Source organism: Fusarium redolens (assembly GCF_020744475.1).
Source record: "Fusarium redolens strain MPI-CAGE-AT-0023 chromosome Unknown BKA55scaffold_29, whole genome shotgun sequence".
Taxonomy (NCBI): Eukaryota; Fungi; Ascomycota; class Sordariomycetes; order Hypocreales; family Nectriaceae; genus Fusarium; species Fusarium redolens.
The window spans coordinates 73,572-99,184 of record NW_025763692.1 but is presented as its reverse complement, the minus strand read 5'-3'; the positions used below and the strand labels follow the sequence as shown (position 1 = coordinate 99,184).

Genomic DNA, 25,613 nt, shown 5'->3' with positions numbered 1-25,613 from the left:
TTTCCCACTCTCATTGGCCCAAGGGCTTCCGTCCATACACATAGTTGAGCTTGGGCTGATAGCCGTAAGTCTTAATCTCGACCTCTAGAGCATCGAGAAACGTATGGAACTCCCTGGCGTCCGCCGCAACCCCAGGAATGCCACCTTCTGTAAAGTTATTTTATTAGTATCAGTCTTCTTTACAATGATACGTTGGACTCACCAGGTATCTTCTCATCCAAGGTTCGGAAGCACTCAACCCATAGCTCAGCGGACACATTTCTCTGATCCTGGGATCTGGCCAGAGCTCCATAACCGTGATCGAACTGAACCTTGCGAATATCCTCTAAGCCAGCGTCCCGTAAGAGCCCCTCAAGCTTGTACGCAATATGGATGTCCATGCCGAAGCTGGCGGTAGACCACTCCTGTAGAGCAGCTTGCTTCCTCAGCTGCGGTCTGGTCACCTCGTCTGCGAGATTCTCGGGGTCAATCCATTCAGCCTCGACAAGCTGTATATAACCGCCAGGCTTGAGAGATGAAACCAGGTTCGAGATGACACGGGGCCACTCGGCAGACTGGATACCCCAGATAAGGAGCCTCTGGTTGATGACGTCGAATGTCGAGGACCAATCCCACGAAGATGGAAAGGGAGTTCTGACATCATGGCTCCGAAGCTCTACCTTGTGAGTTGCATTCGCATCTGGTGCAGGGAAGAGATCAGATCCAATATCGATTCCATAGAGCTCCAGATCGTGTGATGGGAGTTGGCGTGGCAGGTCCCGTAGCCAGAAACCTACGAATGTCAATATCACAGACAGGCCAGGGGTAACAGAGACTTACCATCAGCAGCACCCGAGTCTAGTACACGCAAGGACTTCTTCTCCTGAATGGCTGGTACTACGAGTAATTGACCACCCGTGGTAGTATTCATGAAGAGGTGTTGGCGATGCAGCCTCTCAATCTCCTGGGCATGGTGAGGTAGCATGTAGCTTCCTTCTGTGCCTGAGAATGGCGCCAGTGGCGTCGAAGCCGTGACTGCACCAGCCACAGCACTAACGGTTGCAGTAGACATTTCAGCAAATCGGGTTGGTTGGTATCAGGATACAGAGTCAAAAGCGGCCATTCCATCCGGCAAGTGTGAATAATTGCTAATTCTGTAGTATTGAGCTTTGAACCTGTATTTAATGGATATTATTATTAGGACCGTACATCTGTCTAGAGATTCCAAATGATTATGGTGATATATCGCCATCGGAACTAACAATCACCCTGACTTGGCTGTCGGCTGTATCTGGCAATATTCACAAGCACATAATCTGTGTCCAATTACGAAACAGATACACCGTCGTAATCCCTCACATGAATTATTCTGCAGATATCCTGCATGAAGATCTAATAATCTACTAGAATTGATTCACTTGCCTTTCTAATTCAGGGCAGCCCCACTATGCCGTCCAACTCCGATGCTCTCGGAGTTGAGCAACCTTGAACTGCCACAAATCTCCGAAGCTAAGTCCACAATTGTGTGCCACGCCCCTGTTAATGGCGCCAGACCTTCCACTGGTGACAATTGATACCAGTTTGGCAAAGCTCTCGATGGCGCTTTTCTTGACCTCTCTTTGCTTAGCTGCCTTTCCCAGTATCTCGTAGTCTGGAATGGGCACAACAACCAACAGCCTCAGCATCAACCAAAAACACGCCAAATTTGGCTTGGCTCAGCCCAGACTACCTCTGAATAAGAAAGAAAGCCCTGAGCACAGCATTTGGATCTACCAACAGCAGGACTAAGGAGCGTAGCGAGGACCAACACTTGGTCAGGGCCATCGGACATCAACAGCCAATACGCCCCGAGGACCCGTTGTGTTAAGCCTCACGCGGGGATGTTTTAATGCCAGAGATTAATCTCCCTCTCCGTTGCGTTATTCATCGATTATCTTGGGCATTCCGTTCCATAATCTCTTGTGCACGCGGTCGATTCCTTGGAACGATATCCAGACGTAAGAGTAAAGAAAAAACTACTATTTATCTTACAAAAGTCGGTCTGGGCATCCAGGGATAGGACCGTATTTACGCTTTCGACACAGCCACATCGCATCAGCAACCGACCAAGCTGTCGGTACAGTCAATCATTCGGTCCTCTATCATAGCCCTGCCCCTCTTACTCGTCTGCTCTTGTTTTCCTCGAATTCTCTGCCCAACCTTGATCCTCTGCATCCACATGCTTCTGGCCCGTACAATGGTCTCCGCTATCACTCCTCCCCCTTCCTCCGCGCCGCCCTACCGACTCGCCAATCTTGCCAATCTCACATTGGGTTATACAATCTACCCTTCGTGGACTCAGAAGGAGGGACTTGTTGCCATGACATCTCCCCCGTCTCCTCCCTACAATGACGATTCTTCGAAAGCTGAGCGCTACCCTCTCATTATAAACAATGCGCTCTATACTCCACCTGGAGTTTATAGTGTCCGACAGTTGGTCGCCACCACGACGCCCCTTCTAGATGCCATCATATCTCGCCTCGGTCCAGACGGAACAGACGATATCCCTGCTCGCTCTATTCTCATTAATGGCTTGGCTGCTTCTCTTGCGACTACGGGCAGAGAGTCTACACTCCCACTAGTCCACTCGTCCCAGGACACCGCGCGCAAGGAAATTGTGATACAGGCAAATAAGATCGCAAAGACGCTTGTTGGATACGTCCACGACAGTGTCGACCCCTCCAACGCCAATCCAAAGGTCCGACTCCGAAGCCCCTGTGAGGGGCACCTCTGGACCCCAACGGTTGCAGCCCTCCTCTTGGGACCGCGAAGTGACGCACATCTGATGGAGCTCTATAACGAGTGGCTTCATCGTATGATCCTCCTTCGTGACAGTTTGATCCCCTTTGAGAATTACGACAAGGTGCCTCTTGTCATACCTCAAGACTCGAGCCGAGGCATACGCGATCTGGAGGAGCCGCGGAAGCTTTTCCTTGTACACTGTTTAACAGGTACAATCCAGCACGTTGCAATTGTTGATCTCGCAAAGGTCTTCACAGCGCGTCATCTCCCTCGAGGTGGCTACGGCTTCCAGTACTCTCAAGGTCTTGTTCTGCCAGCCTTTTTATCAGGTTCTACTTCCCTTCACCTACTACGTTATCATCCCGCCCATGTCTATGACTCGGAGAGCGAGGTCCTGTTTGACTACGAGCACAAGGAATACATCGACGCTCCCAGAACAGAGCTCGCAGCTAGTGAAGCCGTCTCTGGGGACGGTAGCTGGAACCTACCCGCTCTGCTAGGAGTTGACACCAGAGTCACCGAGTCTTCTCTGGCAATCGACGCCGGGAAAGACGCTCTTCGACGCGTTGTCAAGCTACGCCTGACGCTGTACTCGGGGAAGTCTGTGTCTGTTGACCTTGGTCAGATCGCCCGCGGTCGACGCTACGCATATGAAGTCAAATCTGACAAAGGATCTCCAAAGGGAACATCATCACCTATCCTCAGCGCACTCTCAGCACAAGGTGGCAGTGGGACTCACAAGACAATCGTCCACGATGCAGCGGACATCCTCTCGCGACCTGGGCTTGTCATCTCACCGCGCGTAAAGGATGGTCATGGAAACACAATCCATATCATTCCCACCTCAGACCCCGTTCTGAAGCTAGCGCTTCTGGGAAAGTTTTATCCTGAGAATGTTATCCTATCAAGAGAAAGAGATAACATAGATGCTTTGAGCAAGGCTGGTAAGGGATTCGCGGAACGCCTTGTAATCCTGGACCGGATTAATGAGAAGGCTTTAAGCTAGCTAGAAATACTGGCACAGTCTGTAAAGATCGTCGAAAGCAAGTAGCTAATGCATTGCTTAATTAAGCTTCTATATATAAGCTCTCGCATGAGATTCAACAACCTGTGCGTAATGAGATTTGTTAGTGGGATTTTACAATCTTCATTTCTGGCTTTACTTATAATCTATGTAATTCAGTGTATCAGGGTTGTTTTATAGACTAACTATATAGACATAATTCTTGATTTCTTCTCGGTCCGTAAGTACTCAGAAGTATTTAGGTATTAGGCTCCTATTTAATGCAAAATAGAGAATCTAGATACAGGATTGCCTAGAGTATAATGGGTTGCGTCTTCGAAAAGAGCCACTCTTAAATTCGCATAGTAGCATGACTAAAGCCCGAGATTCTGCTACTGTACATCTGCTGTAGCAATGACGAGTTTCGTGAAATCATCAAACATGTCGAACCGCACCTGGCTAGCTCGAGAGCCTCGTTCCCCAGGCCTTCCTGAATCCCTGATCTGATCAACAGCCTGGCGAATGGTAACCTTTGTGCGTGCTAGATCGTCGGACAGAAGTTTAGACTTGGCAAGCATCCATTCCTCTGCCGAAGAGGCCTTCCAGACAGACTCGGGTGCTGGGAGAGTCAAATTATGAACGAGATTATCGTCTAGAGGTTCAAAGTAGTTCGGATCCTGCTTCTGAACGCGGCAGGATAGCGTATTTATGGCATTGACGAGGAACACAGTCCTTCGGATTGTCTCGTCCATAAGCCACTTTCGCCAATTGCTCTCTTCTCCATCCTCGACTGTTGAGGCTTGGAGATATTGTTTGGCGAGACGTCTCGTCATCTGCCAGTCGTTGTTAGCTTATACTTCTTGTCAACCCTCGGCAGGTAAGAGTTTGGCTAACTTTGAGGAAGAACATTTGCTGTGACTCAGCTGCACGTGTCTGTTCTGGATTTACGCTGACAAAGAAACCCAGGATCTGATAGATACACATAGCATGGACTACCGCAAGCATGTCGGCATCTGAGCCGGGTAATTGATGCTGAACACCATTAGCGGGACTGCATAACTAGACTATAAACCGGCCGCAAACTCACAAAACCTTTAACAAGCTTATTGCTCTCCTCGTTTATGAGCGAGTAAACAAATGTCTCGCTTACAGGGACAGAAGCATAGAACGCCCCGACACAGCAAAAAGCCTTAGCTAGTGGCTCTGCCACATCCCCAGCAGAACATCGATAGAGCTTGTGATGCACAAATGGGGGATATACTCCTGGTTGCAACATGACACTGGGGTAATTGCTGACCATTTTGATGAGATCATCGTCTTTGTGGAGTCTGTGGAAAGGACATGACTGCAGGTTTTGACTGACACCATACTGCGGACGCGGTGCGGCTGTATTTGGCAAGCCCTTACCACGCACAGCTTTGACAGCACTGTGGAGGGTTTTGCCTTGTTCAGTGTCAGCTTCGGCATGAAGAGGAGAGTTTTGGTTACTGCCGAGGTTGGCAGACGATGCTGTTCTTGGATAGTGGCCATCAGATGAGACTGGGGTGTTCAGCATAGTGGAGAACCCGCCCGCTTGAGATGTCTGGCCTGGCGTGATCCGATTATGAGTCAAGATTCCAAGTGAGCCCAGAAGATCAAAGTTTAAATCCTCAGAAACTCCTGTGAAGCCATTTCCTTGCATGGGGTCTTCGAGCTCGGGCGATATTGGTAGTTCAGGGGAAAGAAATGGATTCTGTGAGAACCAAGGTATTTCTTGCTGCCATCGAGACGCGGACTCTGCCTCATTCGTCAAGTTAAGAAATGAGATGCTGTCTCTTTCAACCTGGCCTGGGCTTGACGTGCCATCTCCATAGCCAACACTTGCTGTACCTGGCTGCGTGTTCACATGCCAACCATTGACGTTTGTACCGTTGGATGTAGGTACAGGTAATTGGTGTTGTTGGAGAGCTGTAAGTGATATGTTGTTCGAGATGTCAGAGGAGAGCCTTTGACCCCCCGCCTCCTGCATGACAGCTTCAATATCAAGCTCCGATTGACGACGAGTAGTGTAATTTGACGATAATGGGTTATCTCCGATGATGCTATTGTTTTCGTAGACCTGCCCCGACTCGGGGCGAATGTTCTGCCCGCGATGCCTTTGGGCTGCCTCTGTCTGCTGAGATGTGGCGTTGGGATTGCTGGCCGAGACGTATCGGCACGTCTTGTTCCTGTTGATGCAGCGTGAACATGACGGCGTGCCCAGATCACAGCTCAACTTGGAGGCTGCGCAGGCTGTGCAAGACTTCTGCTTGGACAACTTTTGTCGTTGGGATGCTTGGATGCAGCGCTGCTGGTGCTTGTACCGATATTCTTCTTCAAAGGTAAAGGAAATTCAATTAGCCTACTAGACGACTGAAAAAAAAAATTGCAGTAAAGGTAGAGCCAAAAGTGAGCGAGTGTTGGTTGTACAGACACGGACCGTCTACTGAAGTGGGCTGACCAAAGGCACGGCAGGGCGTAGTACTCACTCTGAGCGAACTCCTTGGGGCAGTTGGAGCAGCGCCAGGGGCCCTGCTTCGAGGCGTCCCTGGCCCGGCGGGACGTAGCCTGAGGGCGACTCGGTGAAAACAGAACCGGCTGCATCTCTCATTTCCTCCGAGGTAATGGTAAGAGGGAGCGGGCGTGGACAGAAGGCAGCAGAGGTCGTCTACATAGCTCCGAGAGGGACGGAGGGTTAAGCATGGCATCTCGTTCCGACTAAGTTAGCGTGTTATAGCGTGATTACAGGGATCTGCAATTAGCCAAACAGTCGTTCGGCGCTTAATCGTATGGGGAAATGCGTATCTGTACCCGGGAGTGGGGGCTAATCTACCCTACGCTTATCCATAATCACTTGCATGCAGTCTCATATTGGGCTACCCTACTCCGTAACCTAAAGTGAAGGATTGATCATGTCAATCCGCATGCCGGCAGAGTAAGCTAGCCAGAACTGTTCTCTTATCACTGTCTTTGGTGACTTCTAAACTTGATATTCGTCTTCGCCACGTCTCGCAACCTTTTACCTCAATGTCGTGATGGCATGCGGGGAAATTCCGCCGATGTTACGACCAAGTAACACTGCTTTACTGAATATCAGGAAAGGGCAGTGCACGTGCCCATATCGAGTTTATGGGACTGACGGGATGTTCTACCCTTTGTAATCCTAGGCCTCGGCAAGGCCCCTTCCCTGCCACGGCAGCAACAAACGGAAGGCAACTATGCACTCTCGGATGTCCTGAACCATCTACGAGCAGTTGAACCCTAGCTGACGACATCAGTATCTCAACATTGTGCTATGCATCCCCGACGCAACCAGCAATGACACGATACAAGCTGTTTCTCGAGTCATTCCCGACTAAGAACCCACACGCGGAAGCCTGTCGAGGATCCTGACAAGAGACACTTACTGGCTCGCATTGCTCTGGGTTTCAAACTCTCTTTGGCTAGCACAGTTTCAAGAACAATAGAGTGGGCAAGACTGTATGTGCTCTCGATCCCAATGCCCAGCTCCATATCGAGTTGATGTTGCTAAGTCGGGTTGCATAATAACCCGCGCTAGTCGCATCAAATTGAAGTCGAGCAAGTCTGCTGCTAAAAGACACTTGCCGTTCTTGTTATATGCCGACCGACATTTATTCGAGTTCACCTTAATCTCAGAGCCTTTCATACTACATCAAATCATTGTCAAAATGGGCACAATCAAGGTTCTCATCATCGATCATTATGACTCCTATACCAACAACATTCTGCAACTCCTTCAAGGTACCCAGAAAGGTCACGACGGAAAGTCATATCCCGAGTGGAGTGTAGCCATTGTTCGGTTTGATCAATTCTCATGGTAAGTCGACCACTGAAACTCCCAAGGCTTCAAGTGTAAGTAAAGACTGACTGTGTGTTTTCAGGGATCAATTCAAGTCGGAAATTCTCCCTCATCTAGATGCTATTATCCTATCCCCAGGCCCTGGCACACCGCAGCGAGAAGCAGACTTTGGCTTCAACGCTAGGCTCATAAGAGAAGTCAACATACCCATCTTGGGGATCTGCCTTGGACATCAAGGCATCGGTACATCGTTTGGCGCCAATATTATCCACGCACCCAACATTAAGCACGGTCAGATCTGCCAGATACACCACAGAGCCACAGGTATTCTTAGTGGTTTGCCGCAAAAGTTCGACGGGGTAAGGTACAACAGTCTTGTGTTGGATATTGAAGGTATCTTGTCTCTCCCCGTGTTCAGTCTTCACAATGTGATCTTGCTTACGCCCTCCAGATGTTCCACCAGAGCTTCAAGTTACGGCATGGACATACGACCCTGAAAACCCCTCAAAGAAGGTGTTAATGGGACTACAACATCGAGAACGTCCTGTCTTCGGCACACAATGGCATCCGGAAAGCGTCTGCTCTGCTCACGGCAAGCAGATCCTTTCAAACTTCCGAGATATCGTCTTGGACTTTTGGGTGACTAGTAACCCGAGAAATCAATGGACTAAGCGTCGAGTTCTTGAGAACGCCTCGCTGCCTGAGCATATACTTCAGCAGAATGCTGTCGAGCAAACCGACGTGGGCAAGACCCTGGTTGCGGAGGTTGACCCAGCACGACCGATCTCACCTTATTATGTCAAGTCTGCTAGAGTCGGCAAAGGTCCATCTGCAGAGATTGTGTTCCAAACATTGTTTAGGGGTAGATCACTAGACGGTGAGGCGTGGCTTGATAGTGCTAAGGTACGTGCGCCCACTCCAACGGTCAATGACCTTTTCACATTCTGACTTGGTTATAGGTTAGAGACTCACACTCTCGCAACTCATACTTATCATGGGCTTCCTTTACACTGAGCTACTCAACCAAGTCGAGAAACGTCTCTTTCTACCAGCACGGCAAAAACGTAAAATCGGAGAGGCTGAGTGTGTCGTATTGGTCGTGGCTAGAACAATTCCAACAGGAGACCATCGTGGCAAATACCGAAACACTCCCTGCTGGGTCGCTCGATCAGGAGACAGATGTTGGCCAGCCCTTGCTACAGGTTGGTCTCATCGGCTACTTTGGCTACGAGCTCAAGAGAGAATCACTACCGGGCTACGAGTTCACTCCACCCGACGAAAAGGATGTCAGTTTGAAGCACAGTGATAGCGAGCTACTCTTCGCAAACACCGTGCTTCGACTCGATAATTATACTGGAGAATGGACGTTGTTCAGTTTGATACGTCGAGGTGAAGACGATCCAATCGGCAATGCCATTGGTGCCTCGAGTAAGATAGGTATCGACGAGGCCGAATTTGGCCTCTATCTGACTCGTGTACGTGAGGTATTTGACGCGCCACCTTCGCCACCCTACGTTGAAGCACATCCTTTGCCCAATTTCGTCGCACTCGACAATGAGGCATCATATTCCAACACAATATGGGCGGCCAAGGAGGCCATCAAAGAAGGAGAGACCTACGAGCTTACATTGACAACAAAGTTTAGGGCAAAGAGCCCGGAAGTTGATCCCTATAGCTTATATCTAGACCTTCGGAAACGGAACCCTGCACCTTATTCTGCATACCTCCACTTTGCCGCCCATGACAAGACCATTCTTTCCTCATCTCCGGAGCGATTCATCTCCATTGATAGCAATGGAGTTGCTGAGATGAAGCCAATCAAGGGCACCCTTGCTGTTGACTCGGATCCAGTTGAGGATGAGAGACGAAAGCACCAGCTTGCGACTGATGTCAAGGAGCTGGCTGAAAACCTGATGGTAAGCACAAGCCCTTTTTCGGAGACTCACTTGGCTAATCTGGGATAGATCGTTGACCTTATTCGATCGGACCTTCACAATATCTCACCACCAAGCTCTATCTCTGTGCCAAAGCTCTTGCATGTAGAGACCTACCAAACTGTTCATCAGGTAAGACGACACTGTCTACGTGTTACTTGACTATAGCATCACTGACTGTTATTCAGCTTGTCACAACGATACAGTCCCATGTTGCACCATTTGTTGGAGGAACAAAGGTTATCGAGCGCTGTTTCCCGCCTGGTTCCATGACTGGCGCCCCCAAGCTTCGCTCCGTTCAGATCCTCGACTCTCTCGAAGGCCAACGCGAGCGAGGCATATACTCGGGAAGTATCGGATACATCTGCGCCAGCGGTACCGTCGACCAATCCGTCGTGATTCGCACAATCGTCAAGTCTGGCAATGAACTGGAGCTCGGTGCTGGGGGAGCGATCACTTGGCTGAGTGAGGCGGACAAGGAATGGGATGAGGTTATGGTTAAAGCAAATGCTGTTGCTCGAGGTAAAGGAAAGGCGCATATACCTGATGTAGCTGTCGGTCCCTTGGGCCCCTTTGCGGAGGAAGAGGGTCATCTGAGACAGGAGCATCGGCTCAGAACTGCAATCAGCGCGTGATTGGCGCTGCGATTGATCGAGGCAGTAGCATTCTTAGTGTGTAGTATAGATATCGCGTGGCAAACCTACATTCATTCAATACATTGCTTCAGACAAGAGTGAAGTGAACCAAGTCTAGTCTCATACCGACACGCGACACGACGGTTGTTCGGGGTTGCTTTGCTCTGTTGCCACCTTTCACTGTTTATAACGACGCCGCAGCGTAGACCAAAGACGGTGACTAGAGATTAAGGAACAGTGCATGGCGGCAAACAAGCGAACTCTACCATGATGCCAGCTCAGCAAAGTGGATGCGGATGAAAACAGTATATTAAAACTGCCACTAACGAATGAAAAATGCGAGACGGTTGACTCAGACTGATTGAGCTCGTGATATGTTCTACCTAACAAGACCCAAGCCGAGCAGCTTATCCAAGTGACAAAATTGAGTAGAGGCTATCTAAAAGAAGTAAAACAGCTTCCAACCCTTCACCTTGGTGGCCCAAGTAAAGAAGTAGACCAAGGCAAGATTACTGAATGTAAACACGATAAAGATTCCCCAACTACCCCATTGCCCACCGAGTTGGCCATCTCCAAGATTGAATTGGTCTAAGAATTGAGTTCCAGTGGTCCAACGACATACCTGGCAATATTCATCACCAAAGGCATCGGGGTTGAGCAGCTGAGCGGAGGCAGAGAGCGCCCATTCCGATGCATAAGAAGAGCAAGTCTCGTTAGCAGGGGCAGTAAATACTGTGAGGTCTGTTGATGAGCACGACACATCTACAGATGAGGTCACAGCCGTCACCATTCCGCCAAGAAGGTACGTGAATGGGGATAAGTAGTAGAGCTGTTGGTGTGTCAGATGAAAAGCCAATGGTCTAGATACGGAAATGTTGCGGCTTACCCAGTAACGCCAGAAGACTTGGATCTGGCTGTAAGGGACAATGATACCATTGAACCAATTACAAGTGCAGACGATAAATACAAGAACATTTCCAGCTGCACCAAGATCTGGGCTGAGGGCCATCATGAAGAGGCCAAGTAGAACCTGCACGTATTAGAAGAGTGCCACTACGCAACATGACTTGGGGGTGGACCTACTTGGAAAATCTCATACGTGAGAAGGAACAGAAAGATATAGCCAGCTTGATCTAAAGGCAACCCGCTTGGGAAGTACCAGATGACAAAATACAGGACGGTGACCAAGATGGCGCCAGGGATCTCGGAGAGAATGGTTGAAGAAACAAAAGCAATCCATCCATACGCATGAGATGGCCCTTCGCGAAATTGCCAGTATAGACTTGCAAAGAAGTAACGTGCCAAAATAACGTTGACAATGGCGTTACAAAGAAAGAGGATAAAGAAGACACTGAACATGCTGCAGTATTTGTTAGCAATTGAGAAAAGGGAGTAGAAGTGGAAGCAAAACTTACCGATTCTGTAAATCCTGCGGGCTAGTGCCGATCTGGAAAAAGGTGAAGCCGACGAGAATGGCGCTGATGACATGAACCCAGATCTTGGAGTAGATGTAGGGTGGGCTACGCCACTGGTTGAGCAGCATCCGCTTTGTGAGAAGCAATGTCTGAAGAAACACAGAGGCGTTGTGCTCGGATGTATCATCCCCACTACCATGAGCCGATGGAGTCTTGGAAGTATCACTGCTGGTTGTGATCTCTCGTCCGAGGTCAGCAGCCTCTTGAGAGGCAGCCCATGTCGAAGCCCAGTTGGAGCCCTTGTCAGATGTACGAGCGTTAACACCTGCGCCGACAGTCTCGAGGATGAACTCGCCGGGATTTGCACCCTCAGGACACGTTGCGCCGTTACGGGCAAAGTACGCGAGAGCTTCAGTGACCTTGCCGAAGCTACATCTTGGTCAGAGCTGTCTGGCATGGAGAGGGACATCTCGGGATGTAGGCTTACTAGAGTTGGTTGCCTTCTGAAGAAAGAGCCAGTAGATTGTCAAACTGTGAAAACACCAGAGCCGAAGGTTGATGGATAGTGACAACTATTGCCTGGCCTTGGCGAGCGAGTGTCTTGAGGTAATGGACAATGCGAGATGCACCTTGAGAATCCAGTCCTGAGGTTGGCTCATCTGCGAACAAAATCTCGGGCCGCGCAGCAAGTTCAACACCAATCTGATTAGGCCAACAATTCAGCATTCATACTTATAACGAGGAAAGAAACTGTAAAACGTACCGTCACTCTCTTGAGTCGCTCAACACCAAGACCGCTACCGTCTTCTCCAATGAGTGCATCTTGTACATCATTCAGATCAAGCAAATCCAGGACCGTGCTGACATAGGCTAGCTTCTCAGCTTTTGAGTAATGCCTCGGCTGTCGGAGTAGTGCAGAGAACTCGAGAGCCTCCCGAACGGTTGCTGTCCCATCGTGTAGATCCATCTGTTGCGCAAATCCTGAATCCTATCGTTAGCCACGATTCCACAGAAACCATCCTGGGCTTGCTCCATACCAACGGTCTTCCTATAGCTCGAGCTGGGAGGCTGATCCCCAACCAAAACCTCTCCACCGACGATGCTGCCCGCAAAGTTTGTCTGGCTCAGAGCCGTGAGTAGTGTCGTCTTTCCTGCTCCGCTGGCGCCGCAAAGAGCAGTAAGCTCTCCCCGCCTGACGTACCCCGAGATGCTCTTGAGAATGTGACTATCGCCAATGTCGACACTGAGCTGGTTCCACTTGAGGGCAACCTGTCCAATCCTACCTGAAAGGACGCTGACGTGGCCGGATGAGGGAGCAGACTTTTCAACATCATTTGAATCTGGGCTCGAAGTATGCCGGCGCGTCGCAAAGACGAGAGGAGCACCGCCATTGGGTGCAAAGCTCATGAACTCGCTTCCAAAGATACCGGCGACAAGATAGGCCAGACCGATGGCGATCATGATACCAATGTTTCGCCATCTGTTGGAGTAAGAGAATCCGAAAGACTCGGCGTACTGCTGTCCTGGTACACTAGTCTGGCCCGGTAAAGCACCTCTGACGGCGCAAGTCTGATGTCCCGCAACGCCCTGGGCTGGGACGAGGTTATCCTGGCACGAGAGATTGAGGTTGCTGAACTCGCTACTAAAGAGCTGAGGCAGGAGTCAGTGTTTGATGCCCCTCGGGAGACGTTTGGTTCGATATGGAACTTACATTCTCAAATCCGTAAAACATGGGGTTGATATGGTGCAGCCATCCGAAAGCTGGACTCATGTCATTGGGAGGGATCAGAAAGCCCGCAAACAGAAGAAGCACCGTGCAAGAAAATCCTCCATAGCGGAAACCTAGACGTTACAGTACCGCGTTAGTGCTGTCGCTGATCAGAGGGTAATATGAGCTTACAGTCATCCAACGTGCCTACAAAGTAGGCGAACATCCGGAGGAGGTTGCTGAAGCATACTGTCGATATAAAAAGTGTCAAGTAGAAGAAGAAGAATTTGCCAGCCTCAACCTGAAGCCGTGAAAGAAAGTAAAATACCAGAGTAAATAGAACGTGTTGGAAAGCGATGAGCGGCAGGTCAATAAGGAAACGGGCCAGTGCAACTGCAGCGGGGCGCGTCAAGTGGAGGTTTGCTGTAGGATAGTCATCAGTAACAAGGTCTCTAGAGATGTAGCGTTGGAATGGGCTGGTTTACCTTGCCTCTCGAGTACAGGCCTGTTTGTGTAAGCGTCGAAAAGCTCAGGAAATTGCAGCCATCCGTTCAGGATCAGTGCAAAGTACAAGATCCCACCACGGGTAAATGCACCCTGCGCATTGTTTTCGATGTCAAAATACACGCTGCCGCAAACCAGGCAGAGAATAATGGTTGTAATCCACTTGATGTAGTAAACCCGTCTCTGTCCCTTGACGAGCTGATATTCTCGTTTGAGGCTCTCCTTCACCTGAGAGGGCAGTGATAAACGATATGAGTAGGTTGGGAGTAGAGCATCTGCCTGGCCCTGCTTCTCTCGATATTCGTTGATCTCACTGATGAGGCGCGCGTGGTGGTCTGATCGCTTGAATGCTGCGGCAAGATCGGCAGAGGACTTGATGTTGTCTGCTTCTGACCCAGGTATAGCTCTCCTCTCGTCAGGGTCTGTCACGGTCGCAAGGAATTCGGCGGTTGTTTGACCTGGAATGGGAACAAATCCAAGATTCTGGAAATAGCTCCAGGCCTCGGATGTGCTTCCGAAAAAAGCTTCGTGTCCTTCTGAGAGAACGACCACCTTGTCGAAATTTCGGTATATCTCTTCGCCGGCCTGGTAGAGTGTTGCGAGAGTTGTTTTATGGCCGATATCGGTGAATGCTCTTAGGGCCTTCACAAAGTCCAGAGCCGTTGAAGAGTCGAGGCCCCGGGTGGAGTTATCGAAGCACTGGACTGACGAGCCAGCTGCTAGAACCTCGGCGATGGAAACACTAAGAAATGCGTGTCAGACATGATATTAACGAGGTGAGTGGAGTTTCTCTCTTACCGTTTTCTCTCTCCACCTGAGACTCCGGGAGAGAACGCACCACCAACTGGAGTGTCGAGAGCATGTGAGAGGCCGCAGATCTTGGCAATAACATCAACAAGGCTTGCCACGAGCTTCGTGTTCCGAGCATCTGTAGGAAGAGAATTACGGAGAGCAAACTGGATTGTCTGCCTCACGGTCAAGGACGCAATGTGTCTATCCTCTTCAGGTAGATAGATGGTCTCCCTGGCATGGTCACGCTTGAAGACAGAAGAAGATACGTTGGCGTATTCGAGATCACCAGTACTGGCCAGATTAGATCGGCTGGCGACAGTGCGGAGGAACGTAGAGCAGCCACTGCCCGGGCGCCCCAGGACAAGAAGCATCTCCCCAGGTTTGATGACGCCCGAGAATCCATTGAGGATCGTCTTCCCCTCAAGGACAGAGTTTCTTGGATTGATACGTGCCAAGACCTGTTCCTTGACAAAGCGAACCTGGTCGGGCCCAAAGGTATTGAGGATTGCTCGAGGCAGAGTCTTGACCCGAACCTGGGTTCCGGATGGGGCTGTTACCGAGAGATGCTTGAAAGAAACACCAATCTGCTTCGGTGTATCATTCCCACCTAGCGCTTGACTCTGAAGAAGCACCCGAATAGCGTCAAGACCTTCAGGGTCGAGGCCTTTGGGTACCGACAGCTCAATGGCAGCATCTTTCTGGGTTTCGAGGACCGACCCTTCGGTAGGTGTAGACATCTTCAGTACTTCTTCCTAGATGTAAGCTTGGGCGGTAAAAGCTGGATAAAAAATGGTAAAACAAGATCAATCGGTAGAGGCTGTAAGTCAATTTCCCAGCAAATCCTCAATCTTCTCAGTGTTTTGACCCAGCAGCGTCGCTGTAAGTCAAGCTGGTAGTGACTAAGACTGGATTCAGGTCAATGTGATGTGATCTTCCTATTTGGTTGGGAATAGAATGTCGGTGGTGGTGATTGGTCGGAGTCGCGCTAGAGAATAACTCGACTTGGGTCGCTTAAGAGAGGTTGGTTCACTTCATTTGCAGGGCAATAATCTCCGAGTTTCAATTGGTTTCCTTTCCATACACGAGTATCGCTAGAGAGCGTCGCGGGATTACGCAATTGAGAACTGCACTCAAGCGGTAGTGGACCTTCTAAAAATGTCCGACGCTGTTCGGAGCAAAATGGCAATGTATCCTCCCCTTCGGACTTGGCTGACCGTGGTCGGAGCTTTTCAACCGCACACTCAACATCGATTTCCGCGAAAACAGCAAGACCAACATCTTACTGCCCTGGTTGCACCGTATTTTCTCTTCTGCTAGAGGATGACTAGACTACGCGACCCTGTTCTTGGCATGTTAGTCTTGAGGTTGAAGGCGATTTCGAAGATGTGTCTGTTGGTTCTGCACTGCTCACTATTCAGCCTCATTATTGCGTGACGCTCTAGATTATGTTAGCGACATGTCTATTGGTGTGCCACTTGCGGTCCCAAGCTGCTGGAGACAGGCCAAGTTTAGTAGTCACAGCAAACAAACATGGTAAAGAAGTATTGGAAAGCACTTGACAAGGCTCACAATAAATAGAGAAGTGGACTCATGATAACTATCACTTTCTCTATTCTTTCATATTCACTGTATTACAAGTAAATATACACCTATCACTTGACTGTTACTACAAATCGCCAGAACGGACATATTGTACAATGGCTAATGCACTTGGCCCATCCACCCATTGGTGGAATGATGCCGGCTTGAGGAAGCTCTACCTCTGGCTGCCAGTTGTCATCCTCAGCAGTTCCTATCAAGGTTTTGATGGCATGATCATGAATGGTTTACAGTTGCTGCCCTCGTGGCAAGAAGGTAAGTGTCATTTAGCTCAAGCCCCTGGTAAATCGAAATGGTAAATCACAAGAGACTGACTCCGCATCCCAATCGCAGAATTCGACCATCCCGAAGGACCGGTTTTGGGCTTACTCAACTCTATTCAGACGGTTGGCGCCATGTTGGCGCTACCTTTTATTGGTTGGGTTGTCGATAAGGTCGGACGTCGCAAGTCCATTGCCTTTGGTGCCTCATGGACTCTGCTTGGCGCGATCCTACAGGCAACATCCAAGCACATCGCCCAATTCGTCATTTCCCGGTTCATCATTGGTTTCGGCCTCGCTTTCACCGTTGTTGGTGCCCCGCTGCTCCTAGCCGAGCTGGCTCTTCCAAAGCACCGTGGAACCATCTTATCCTACTTTCCTACCGCGTGGTACACGGGAGCTATTATTGCAGCCTGGACGACCTATGGAACTCAATTCATCCAGGACTCCCGCTCCTGGCGTATTCCCAGTGGTCTCCAAGCTGTCCCTGCTGTCATCCAGATCAGCCTTCTTTGGTTTATTCCCGAAAGTCCTCGTTGGCTTATCTCCAAGGGTAATGGCGCAGCAGCCCGAAGCTTCCTGGTAAAGCATCATGCCAACGGCGATGAGAGCAATCCCATTGTGGATATCGAATACACGCAGATCAAGGAAGCTATCCTCAAAGATGCACAGTATAAGGAGCAGGGCAGCTATATTGATCTCATCCGAACGAAGCCGAATAGAAGAAGACTTATTCTCGTCACGTTCTGTGGTCTGTTCCTTGAGGTGACAACGTCAGCAAAACCCTTCTAACAAAACCTCTGCTGACGGTCTATACAGATTTCCGGCAACGGCCTGGTCCAATACTATCTCCATTCCGTCCTAAACAGCATTGGAATTACCAAGACTATTGAGCAAACTACAGTTAACGGCTGCTTGTCTATCTACAACTTTGTCTTGGCCCTTGGAGCCTCTTTCTTGGTTGATAGGATTGGCCGCCGCAAGCTCTTTATTATCTCTACTGCCGGAATGTTCTTTGCCTTTATTTTGTGGACTACCTTTGCAGCGTGTGAGTATTTACTGTAACTGCATTTAGTTTGACTAAAGTATACTAATTCAGTTGACGCAGTATACACCGAACACGGCACACGGAACTACGCTATTGGTGTCATTGTTTCCATCTTCCTTAGCAATGGCGCTTATGACCTCGGATGGACTCCTCTCTGGGCTTACCCGGCCGAGCTTCTTCCCTACGAGGTGCGAGCCCGTGGTGTCGCCTACATGACGGGTATTATGCACGCCGCAGGATTCTTCTCTTCTTTTGTCAACCCAATCGGTCTGAAGAATGCTGGGTGGAAGTACTATATTGCATTTATTGTCTACACGTTTCTTGAGGTAAGTTTTCCATGGTGCCTTTATTGAATTGTTTGAGCCTAACTGACTGGTTCTCTGTAATAGCTTATTGCTGTCTGGTATTTCTTTGTTGAGACTAAGGGATATACCCTCGAGGAGATTGATACTATCTTTGAGACACCTGGTCTTACTTGGAAACAGAGGAGGAATCTAAAGGCTCCTAGCTTAGTTCGGGAGTCTAGCTCCATTGAGGAGAGTGGTGATGCTCCCCGCAAGTCTGATGTTGCAGTTTCCAAGGTAGAGCTTTGAGGGTGTTAAAGGGATGAGTACATTACGATATCAATGTATTTACGCCCTTACCAAAGCTAATCTTTGGACACATGCAAAGATGCAGGCTGTGTAGATAATATGATGTATCGTGGGTGACTCTGAAGTGGATTTTTAATTGACAGTTCAGTGCATTGCAGTCGCTCAAGCTGGTGCTCCCAGACATATGTCTTGATTGACTGGTGTCGGTCCCAAAGAAGTGGCGGTGTATGACATATAGCATAAGACTGTGTAGGAATTTTATTATCAGGACGGTTGAATCGTCGATTTAGCTCCTCGCTTATGCTTGGTCAACGTGTCATTTAGGGTTGACGCTGGTTCAAAGCTGATGCTTATCGCGCGCCTTACCCTATCCACCCCTGGTGCTGCGCCTTGTGGGCTTTTATTGACTCTATTGCGCCACAGCTGAATAGACTTACCATTACAGGCACGCTTAAATCGTTAACTCAACAAATTTGCCCTTGGTAACGAGCCCTGCGGGCTTTTATTGACCGTCTTCCACGACAGCTGAAAATTCTTCTCATTGAATATGGCTAGGACAAAGCAATAGCTTTTTTACTTGCAGCTGAATGATAGAGTATGAGAGATTTGAATTCGTGAAAAACTATTAATACTCGGACAAATGTGATAATTTTACTATTTATTCTTTCCTTACTCGCGGTGATACCTATGAATTTGTCACAGAAACTTCTCCTGAAATGGATTCATCATCACCATCCTCATCGCGTAACAGCCTAGACATTGGCTTCGACGCTGCAAAACTCGAAGCAGCTAATCGTTATGTCCGCTGGAACCTGTTATTCCTTCTAATCATCTTTACCTTTCTTCTATTTCCAATATGGATGCCCTTTACTCCTTATGTCAACCAAGTGACCAACGTCTTCATCATAATCATTATCGGTCTTTTCCAACTCATCTGGCTAATAGCGACAATCTGTGCCATTCGCCGAACACTAGCCATCAACAGACGAAACAAACTCAAGGTTGCAAAAGCCCAAGATGTTGAATCATCAGACGCCACGGCCAACTACTCCTCAAACATTCGTCACATAGTTGCCATGACCTTATATAAAGAGCCCATGAGCGTGCTGCAAACCACCTTGGACTCACTCGTGGAGCAAAAGGATGCCAAGTCCCGTCTCTCCGTCATTATTGGCATGGAATGCCGCACACCTGACAAGGAAGCCAAACGCGATGAGGTCTATGCAAAGTACGAGAATAAGTTCCTCCGTCTTATCGTTACTTTTCACCCCTCGGGCATTCCTGGCGAAATCAGCGGCAAGTGTTCCAACATGAACTACGCCTGTCGCCAGGGCCTACAGATTCTACGTCAAGATGTTGTTTACAACTATGAGAAATACGAACATATCTTTACCAACTGCGACTGCGACGCGGTTTTCGATCCCGAATACATGCTGGAGCTGGAAACTGAGTACTTAAAGCTAGATTCTGCTGATCGTCATTCCTCCATCTGGCAGTCCATCATCATCTACAAGCGCGACTCCATGCCCTTCTTTGTCGATATTACCGGTGTTTTGCGAACCTTTTTCTTCATGGGCGTTTTGATCCCCTGGAACATCAATCCCATGTCACACTACTCTCTCAGTGTTAAGTTGCTCAAGGAGGGCGCCTTTACTCACCCAGCCTACCAAATGGAGGATATTATTGCTTTGATACGCTACACCATCATGACGAGACGAGAAATCCGCATCAGGCCTTTGAATCTCATTTCCATCAACGGTCCAACCTCTGGAGCCAACTACGCTGATGAAATACGCGAATGGGCACTTCAGATTCGCCGATGGACCATTGGTGCCGGCGAAGTGTTTCATTACTTTATCGTCAAGACCTATCGAATGCCTGGACTGTACCTTTCTATCAGCTGGGCGACTCGCTTCTTCATCTACTATGGCCTCGTTCTCTGCGCCAGCGCCATCTTTTCTGTGGCTTCTCCTATCATTGTCCAGTTAATTAATGGCGTTGCTACTGAACATAATCGACTCTTCATCAGCGACACACTCTTTTCAACTATTTGCTTTATCTTCTTGGGAACTCAATACGTCTTTTTGCTCATTGCCTCCGTTCTTGTCCGTTGGAACCTACCTATGCCTTACGATAGTCATAACAATTACAACAATGGTGTTCGGGGTGTTGCAAGAGGGCTATTGCATTGGGTCTTGATGTTGCCGACCATCCTTGCTTACAGCTTTGTTGAGCTCTACTCCTTTTTCGAGCTGGCCTTCAGAGGAAAGGATGTTTGTAAACATAATGCCGCCAGCAAGAGTCATTTGGTTCTTGGGAAGGATGCTGGGACTTAATGCTGGGATCAATCAATGCCAATGCCTTTAGGAGCAAGAGGTTCGTTCTTTCAACAAATCTGTAGACAACCTTCTATGGTAAAGTGATACCACAGAAGGTTCCAGGCAAAGTGGACAAGGCCGATGCTGGCCTGAGCAAGAACTTTTGTACTTTCATATAAGGCAATTAGTTAACGCAATCTTCGCACGTAATTGTGCTCCTGGAAGAATTGATATGCACAGCAATTTAGACGGCTATACGGCTAGACAAGTACACTTAATGACTTAGTTCGTGAGCAGTATTGGATATCATCGGAGCATATTATTTGCCCGGCGCGGTTGGCCACCTCGCTTAAGGAAGATAGCCCGCATTGTCCACGTAATGATGTAAGATAGAGCTAAGCCCTTTATTCAATCGAACGACATGAGTCGGGAATGATCTGGGGTATAAAGTTGATTTGAGTTATGACGCGGATAAGTGTATATCCTCGTGAATTCAGATAACTCGGCAAAGCTGGGTTGCTTCCGCATTACCCGGGACCACGCGGCACTCGCCAACGCGGCAATAACGGCATATGGCGTATACAGTATCTCCAATTAATGTCAACTGCGGGTGCAGAGTCAGGTTCAGTTCTCCAGATTCTCCGTAGATTTTACTTTTTTATTATAGGGTCACCACGAAACTGAGGTAAGGATGATATATAATATCGTAACCCTAAGCTCTTGTTCTGGTCTCGGTGCAGGCTGCCCCAAGAATTTGATAAACAGGGGACAGGGAACAAAGAAAAGTGATCTTGCTTCTTCAGCTCGTTCATGACCAGAGCCCTCGAATTGACTCCTGTCACTTATTCCTCTCCATCTCGCCGTCTCATCGAATTCGTGCAAAGTGTCTCCCCAGACCGTCTTGAACTACGCTATCATGTCATACTTTGGCCTTCGGGGCAAGTCCCTAGCACCTTGCTGAGAATATTTGCAGCGATGGCCTTTGCTCTCCAAGGTTACGATCAAGCCGTCATGAACGGTCTCCTGACCCTGGATACCTTTAAGCACCAGTTTCCTCAGATCAAGAACTCCAATATCGAAGGTGAGCACACTTTGACTTTTTTTCTCGCCCGCCTTTCCTACTATGGCTGCTGACTGACGTCCTCTTTTCTTTCAGGTACAGCTGTGGCTATTTATGAAGTTGGCTATGCGATTGGAGCACTATCTTGCGCCTTTCTCGGCGACATTCTCGGTCGTCGTCGTACAATCTTTATTGCAGGTTGCATCGTCATTGTTGGTTTCGCGATACAGAGCAGCTCATTCTCTCTTGGACAACTCATTGCTTCCAGAGTCATCACAGGCCTCGGAGTAGGTGCATTGACCCTAAGGAAAGATGCCAGTCATCAGCCTCTATTGCTTAACTTAGCCCCAAAAGCTCCCAGATATATCATACCTGTTACTCCTTGCTAGATGCTAACAATTTGTTACAGTCTAGTATTATACATATTTACCCCCGAGCCATATCTGTAATAACACTTCCTCATACTGCCGCTTATTAGTCGCCCTTAGCTCAGAGTAGTATTAAGAACAGTATTTAATAAGGTTATCCCTACTAATAGTCAAGTAAATACACGCTTTACAACTATAACCATATTTAACTTTCAAGGCAGAAATAACTTAACTCTTGTTATCTTTAGGAAACATATATAGTAAATCCTATAGGGTCTACTCTAAATATAGAGCATTAACCGCTTTTAATATCTCCCTCTTTATATAATAGGTATAGCAGAAATAAATTTTAACGCTTTTACCAGGCCAGACTACTATTTTATAGATTAGATATATTAAAACAGGATACTTAGGTAAGATAGCAGTAAGGCTATTAATTTAAACGGCAGTATAAGATAGGACAGAGGGCAATAGGCCAGAGATCCTCTTAATAGAGCGGCTTATATTATTATAGCTAATTTATTTTCGCTTCTTAATATTAATAGCCACTAATTACTTACTAATAGTCATTAAGTTTATAGTAACTTAGGGGTTATCTGAGCATATGCGTTATAAAGGCCCAAACCGAGACTCTGTATCTAATAAGAGGATAAACTTACTAGCTAAATAGAAGAACTTATGCCATTTAGTCGAGGCCCATTAATATGCACGCATAAGCGACGGTTAAAGTTAGTATAGATATGCTCCGTTAAGGCCATATGTTATTCCGCGCTGCAAAGGCCGGTGACCACTTTGCTAAGCAAAAGTCACATTAAGATCAAATCTACCCTATGTAATGTGGGGCAAATAAATCAAATCTACTACAATTGTTTTGTCATTGACTACCAGGGTCGTTCTTCCAGCTTCAGTCTTGATGGACGCAGCGTCAAGCTGCTGCTTGAGTGATTTGCGCTGGCCACTAATTCCCAGAAGCGATTCTAACGACTGTTGTTGTGCTGCCATAGCGGGCTACCAGCGAATCGCGGAATACAGATGCTTCTCATCAGGGAGTAATATTAATTCTGAACCAGGTGTTTCTCCTACGCGAGCGAACGCAAAACATATAGTCGCGCCACCCCTGCCGCGTTCCTGGGTTCTATTGGTGTAATTAACTAGGGTACTACACTTAATTGATTACCCTATGCCTAGGACTCTAAACACCCTCGATATTTACAGGGCTGTTACATAGGAAAATCTATAAAATCTAGTATTTCAAGAAAATCAAGTTTGAAGCATTATGAACTTACTTACTTGAAATAAAGTGGGTTATCGACTTACTTGACTTACTTGGAATACTTGACTTGATACTTGAATTGAGGTCAGCGCTGGGGGTTACAAAGCCCCTCGCGGGTTGATACTTCCACCAAGACTATAATAACTTGATTACAGAGATGGAGGGGGTGCACTAGTAGCAGTTTACACGAGAATACTAAAACAACCTAGTGTATTCTGTCTTAAGGAGGTATAATAAATAGTTTATGCCTAGAAATGGTGGGATCCTGTGTGGGCTGTTGCCCTAAGTCATCTGAGGAAGGTAGCAGAACTAAGGTACATTAATAAAGAGAGAAGGTAACTAATCAGAAGTGAAAGTCATGAGACTTGCTCAAGTTCCATTTTGACTTCTCAGAAAGTAGAAGGATAGAGTTGCTATAGTGTCAAATCCAATAAACACTAAACCCGCTAACGATCGGCCGAGCTTAAACTCCCCTAGAGAAGTCCATACAACGATTGAGAGCTATCTCCAACACACAGCAGCATCCAGACGTCCCGCATCATCGATAGACTTGCAACGAAATTCACACCGTACCCAGCCTCCTAGGCATCCAAATGTCCTCGTCACTCGTGGAAATAATAAGCCACACCAGCAGGCCACTAATCATCGGAAATAGCTCATGCGCAGCATCGGACAAAATCATCGCCACACTTGGCCGCAAGACACGCCAAAATAAGTGGTGCAAGTCGTCCTCTGAGACATCGGACCGCGGCCGATCCGCATCCTCTTCTGATGCACCGGACACAATTGCCGTCAAGAGCTTGCACTTCAATAAGTCCGTCAAGGGCTGGTGTGTCGACGGCTTCTGCCTCCGCAGTTCCCTCCACCGCGGGGTTGGCGATTGCGAGTCCGGCGAGGATGGTCAGCAAGGTAACTGAGAACTTCATATTTGCAGTTGCGTGTTGAGAAAAGAGTTTCAAAGACGGGCAGATAGATAAGACTGTTTGAAAAGGTTGTCACTGACTTTGTGACAATATTCGTGAAAACATCTTATATTTATACTTTTTGCTTTCATCTAACTACTATGCCGGCCCCAGCCAGCAGCTAAGCTATCTCCATGAGAAAGCTGTTCAACGTTTACAATCGTATCGGAGCTGTCAATTACCCCGGGCTTACATTCACGTAAGGGCTTATAATCGCTCTGGAGTCTACAATCACTCCGGGATCTACAATTGCTCCTGGGTCTGCGATTGCTGCTGCGACCTGCGGGGTGCACACGGCTTACTAGGAGGAGAAGGTGCCCTGTCCCGACCCCGCCGATGTTCCCCGCTTTGAGCTTCATGGTCAGGTCCTTTTGTTATTTGCCGCTTTTCAAGCTATAATCGGCAGGTAGTTCAACTTACCTCTTGAGACAAACCGGCCGTCCTTGCAGAAATAATAGGACTTTCTATGTCACATTATGGAGCTAATGTAACCCTTCCACTGGCCGCTAGACGATCTATACCAAGCGGGCCAATCTGGACTGAAAGAATCTAATGTTATGAGGTAATGCCGGACTGTCTGCTTATTCTGCCTTTTTAGCTCCCCACTCTTTGACGTTTAGCGTCAGGACTCCTGTCATAACTGGCAGCTGATAGCTGGTGAATGGTCGTATTTGTCGGCTACTATAATTAAGCTTATTGCCTTAAAATAATCCTGCAGATCTTCCTGCCCTGGCTTATCTAGTGCTTATTTAAGAAAAGGATTTAAGGTTTAGAGAGTCTAATTTAGGGATAGCTGTAAGTCTAGGGTTCGGGTATTTACGGTCTATTGCTCTCCTATTGGCGTTGATTGAGAAATGCAGCCATTTCCCATTTTATCTGTATTTTGCAATACTTGGCACTCTTATTGTCTCGTAAATTTACAAGCTTTCTTCGCCATAACTAAGAGTTCTTCTGGGGTTTATATTACCAAAGGGTTTTATCTAGGACTTTAAACCGATGTAATTTATAAAGCTTCAGGTCAGCGCATGATGAGCTTGACATAGTCACTGAGGATACCTTGCGACAGAGCCTATAGGTGAGCCTGCTGGTTCTTGGCGTTCTGTCACTGAATTTGTTGGGATTTCCTTTGCGGGATTTTGGTGATGAGTATCATCCAATTATCACCTATGCCACTTTTGTGCCCAATGTTAACCTTGGTCCAACCCATCACCCGCTGGTTAATCATTGACCTCTCCATCTATGTGGGAGGTTCCGTTGTCTGCGGTTCTATTGTACATTTTCCTAGAGATACAGCGTCATGGCTTGTTCCCAGAGGCCTCCATGACAGAGTCTTCCATGTCGAGAGGCTAGTATAGGTTCTGCATGGATCGTCATCTGCGTTCGTTGTATTGGTAATCGCAGCTGTCGTTATTAGCAATCGACGCCGCTCCCTACCTGGGACCAGCATGCAAACACTGGAATGCCGTGCTCACCATTCTGCTCCTATTCATTGCTGAACAGGGCTTATCAATGGTAGTTGAAAAGGTGCCCGGAATATGCATGA

General features: G+C 48.0%; 7 protein-coding genes across 7 annotated transcripts; 4 read left to right on the top strand and 3 right to left on the bottom strand.

Moving 5' to 3' along the window:
* Positions 1–10: 10 nt before the first annotated feature.
* On the bottom strand, positions 11–1,051 carry BKA55DRAFT_546314 (S-adenosyl-L-methionine-dependent methyltransferase; the record flags this gene model as incomplete). The annotated part of the gene is made up of 3 exons (XM_046190907.1): positions 11–147; positions 203–772; positions 820–1,051. The coding sequence occupies 3 exons, from the start codon at positions 1,049–1,051 to the stop codon at positions 11–13; spliced, it is 939 nt and encodes a 312-aa protein (XP_046041860.1).
* Positions 1,052–2,197: 1,146 nt separating this feature from the next.
* BKA55DRAFT_528482 (uncharacterized protein) lies at positions 2,198–3,766 on the top strand (the record flags this gene model as incomplete). Its single annotated transcript, XM_046189006.1, has 1 exon — positions 2,198–3,766. One exon carries the CDS (start codon positions 2,198–2,200, stop codon positions 3,764–3,766), a length of 1,569 nt encoding a protein of 522 aa, XP_046041859.1.
* A 308-nt stretch (positions 3,767–4,074) lies between these two features.
* On the bottom strand, positions 4,075–6,385 carry BKA55DRAFT_717796 (uncharacterized protein; the record flags this gene model as incomplete). Its single annotated transcript, XM_046200935.1, has 4 exons — positions 4,075–4,596; positions 4,658–4,795; positions 4,851–6,112; positions 6,271–6,385. The coding sequence occupies 4 exons, from the start codon at positions 6,383–6,385 to the stop codon at positions 4,156–4,158; spliced, it is 1,956 nt and encodes a 651-aa protein (XP_046041858.1). The 3' UTR covers positions 4,075–4,155.
* Positions 6,386–7,470: 1,085 nt separating this feature from the next.
* Positions 7,471–10,170, top strand: BKA55DRAFT_599588 (ADC synthase; the record flags this gene model as incomplete). Its single annotated transcript, XM_046196415.1, has 6 exons — positions 7,471–7,619; positions 7,684–7,994; positions 8,053–8,504; positions 8,561–9,517; positions 9,566–9,667; positions 9,724–10,170. The coding sequence occupies 6 exons, from the start codon at positions 7,471–7,473 to the stop codon at positions 10,168–10,170; spliced, it is 2,418 nt and encodes an 805-aa protein (XP_046041857.1).
* Positions 10,171–10,609: 439 nt separating this feature from the next.
* Positions 10,610–15,326, bottom strand: BKA55DRAFT_697584 (ABC-2 type transporter-domain-containing protein; the record flags this gene model as incomplete). Its single annotated transcript, XM_046200402.1, has 11 exons — positions 10,610–10,999; positions 11,057–11,200; positions 11,254–11,530; positions 11,586–12,014; positions 12,073–12,287; positions 12,349–12,566; positions 12,623–13,235; positions 13,297–13,427; positions 13,486–13,716; positions 13,779–14,539; positions 14,596–15,326. The coding sequence occupies 11 exons, from the start codon at positions 15,324–15,326 to the stop codon at positions 10,610–10,612; spliced, it is 4,140 nt and encodes a 1,379-aa protein (XP_046041856.1).
* A 960-nt stretch (positions 15,327–16,286) lies between these two features.
* BKA55DRAFT_599586 (uncharacterized protein) lies at positions 16,287–20,425 on the top strand (the record flags this gene model as incomplete). The annotated part of the gene is made up of 7 exons (XM_046196414.1): positions 16,287–16,443; positions 16,522–17,213; positions 17,268–17,496; positions 17,557–17,822; positions 17,886–18,039; positions 18,380–18,469; positions 18,792–20,425. 7 exons carry the CDS (start codon positions 16,287–16,289, stop codon positions 20,423–20,425), a joined length of 3,222 nt encoding a protein of 1,073 aa, XP_046041855.1.
* Positions 20,426–21,373: 948 nt separating this feature from the next.
* BKA55DRAFT_469853 (general substrate transporter) lies at positions 21,374–21,751 on the top strand (the record flags this gene model as incomplete). Its single annotated transcript, XM_046186135.1, has 2 exons — positions 21,374–21,488; positions 21,564–21,751. Coding segments are annotated over 2 exons (303 nt in total), but the record flags the coding sequence as incomplete, so codon positions are not given.
* Between the last annotated feature and the right edge of the window lie 3,862 nt (positions 21,752–25,613).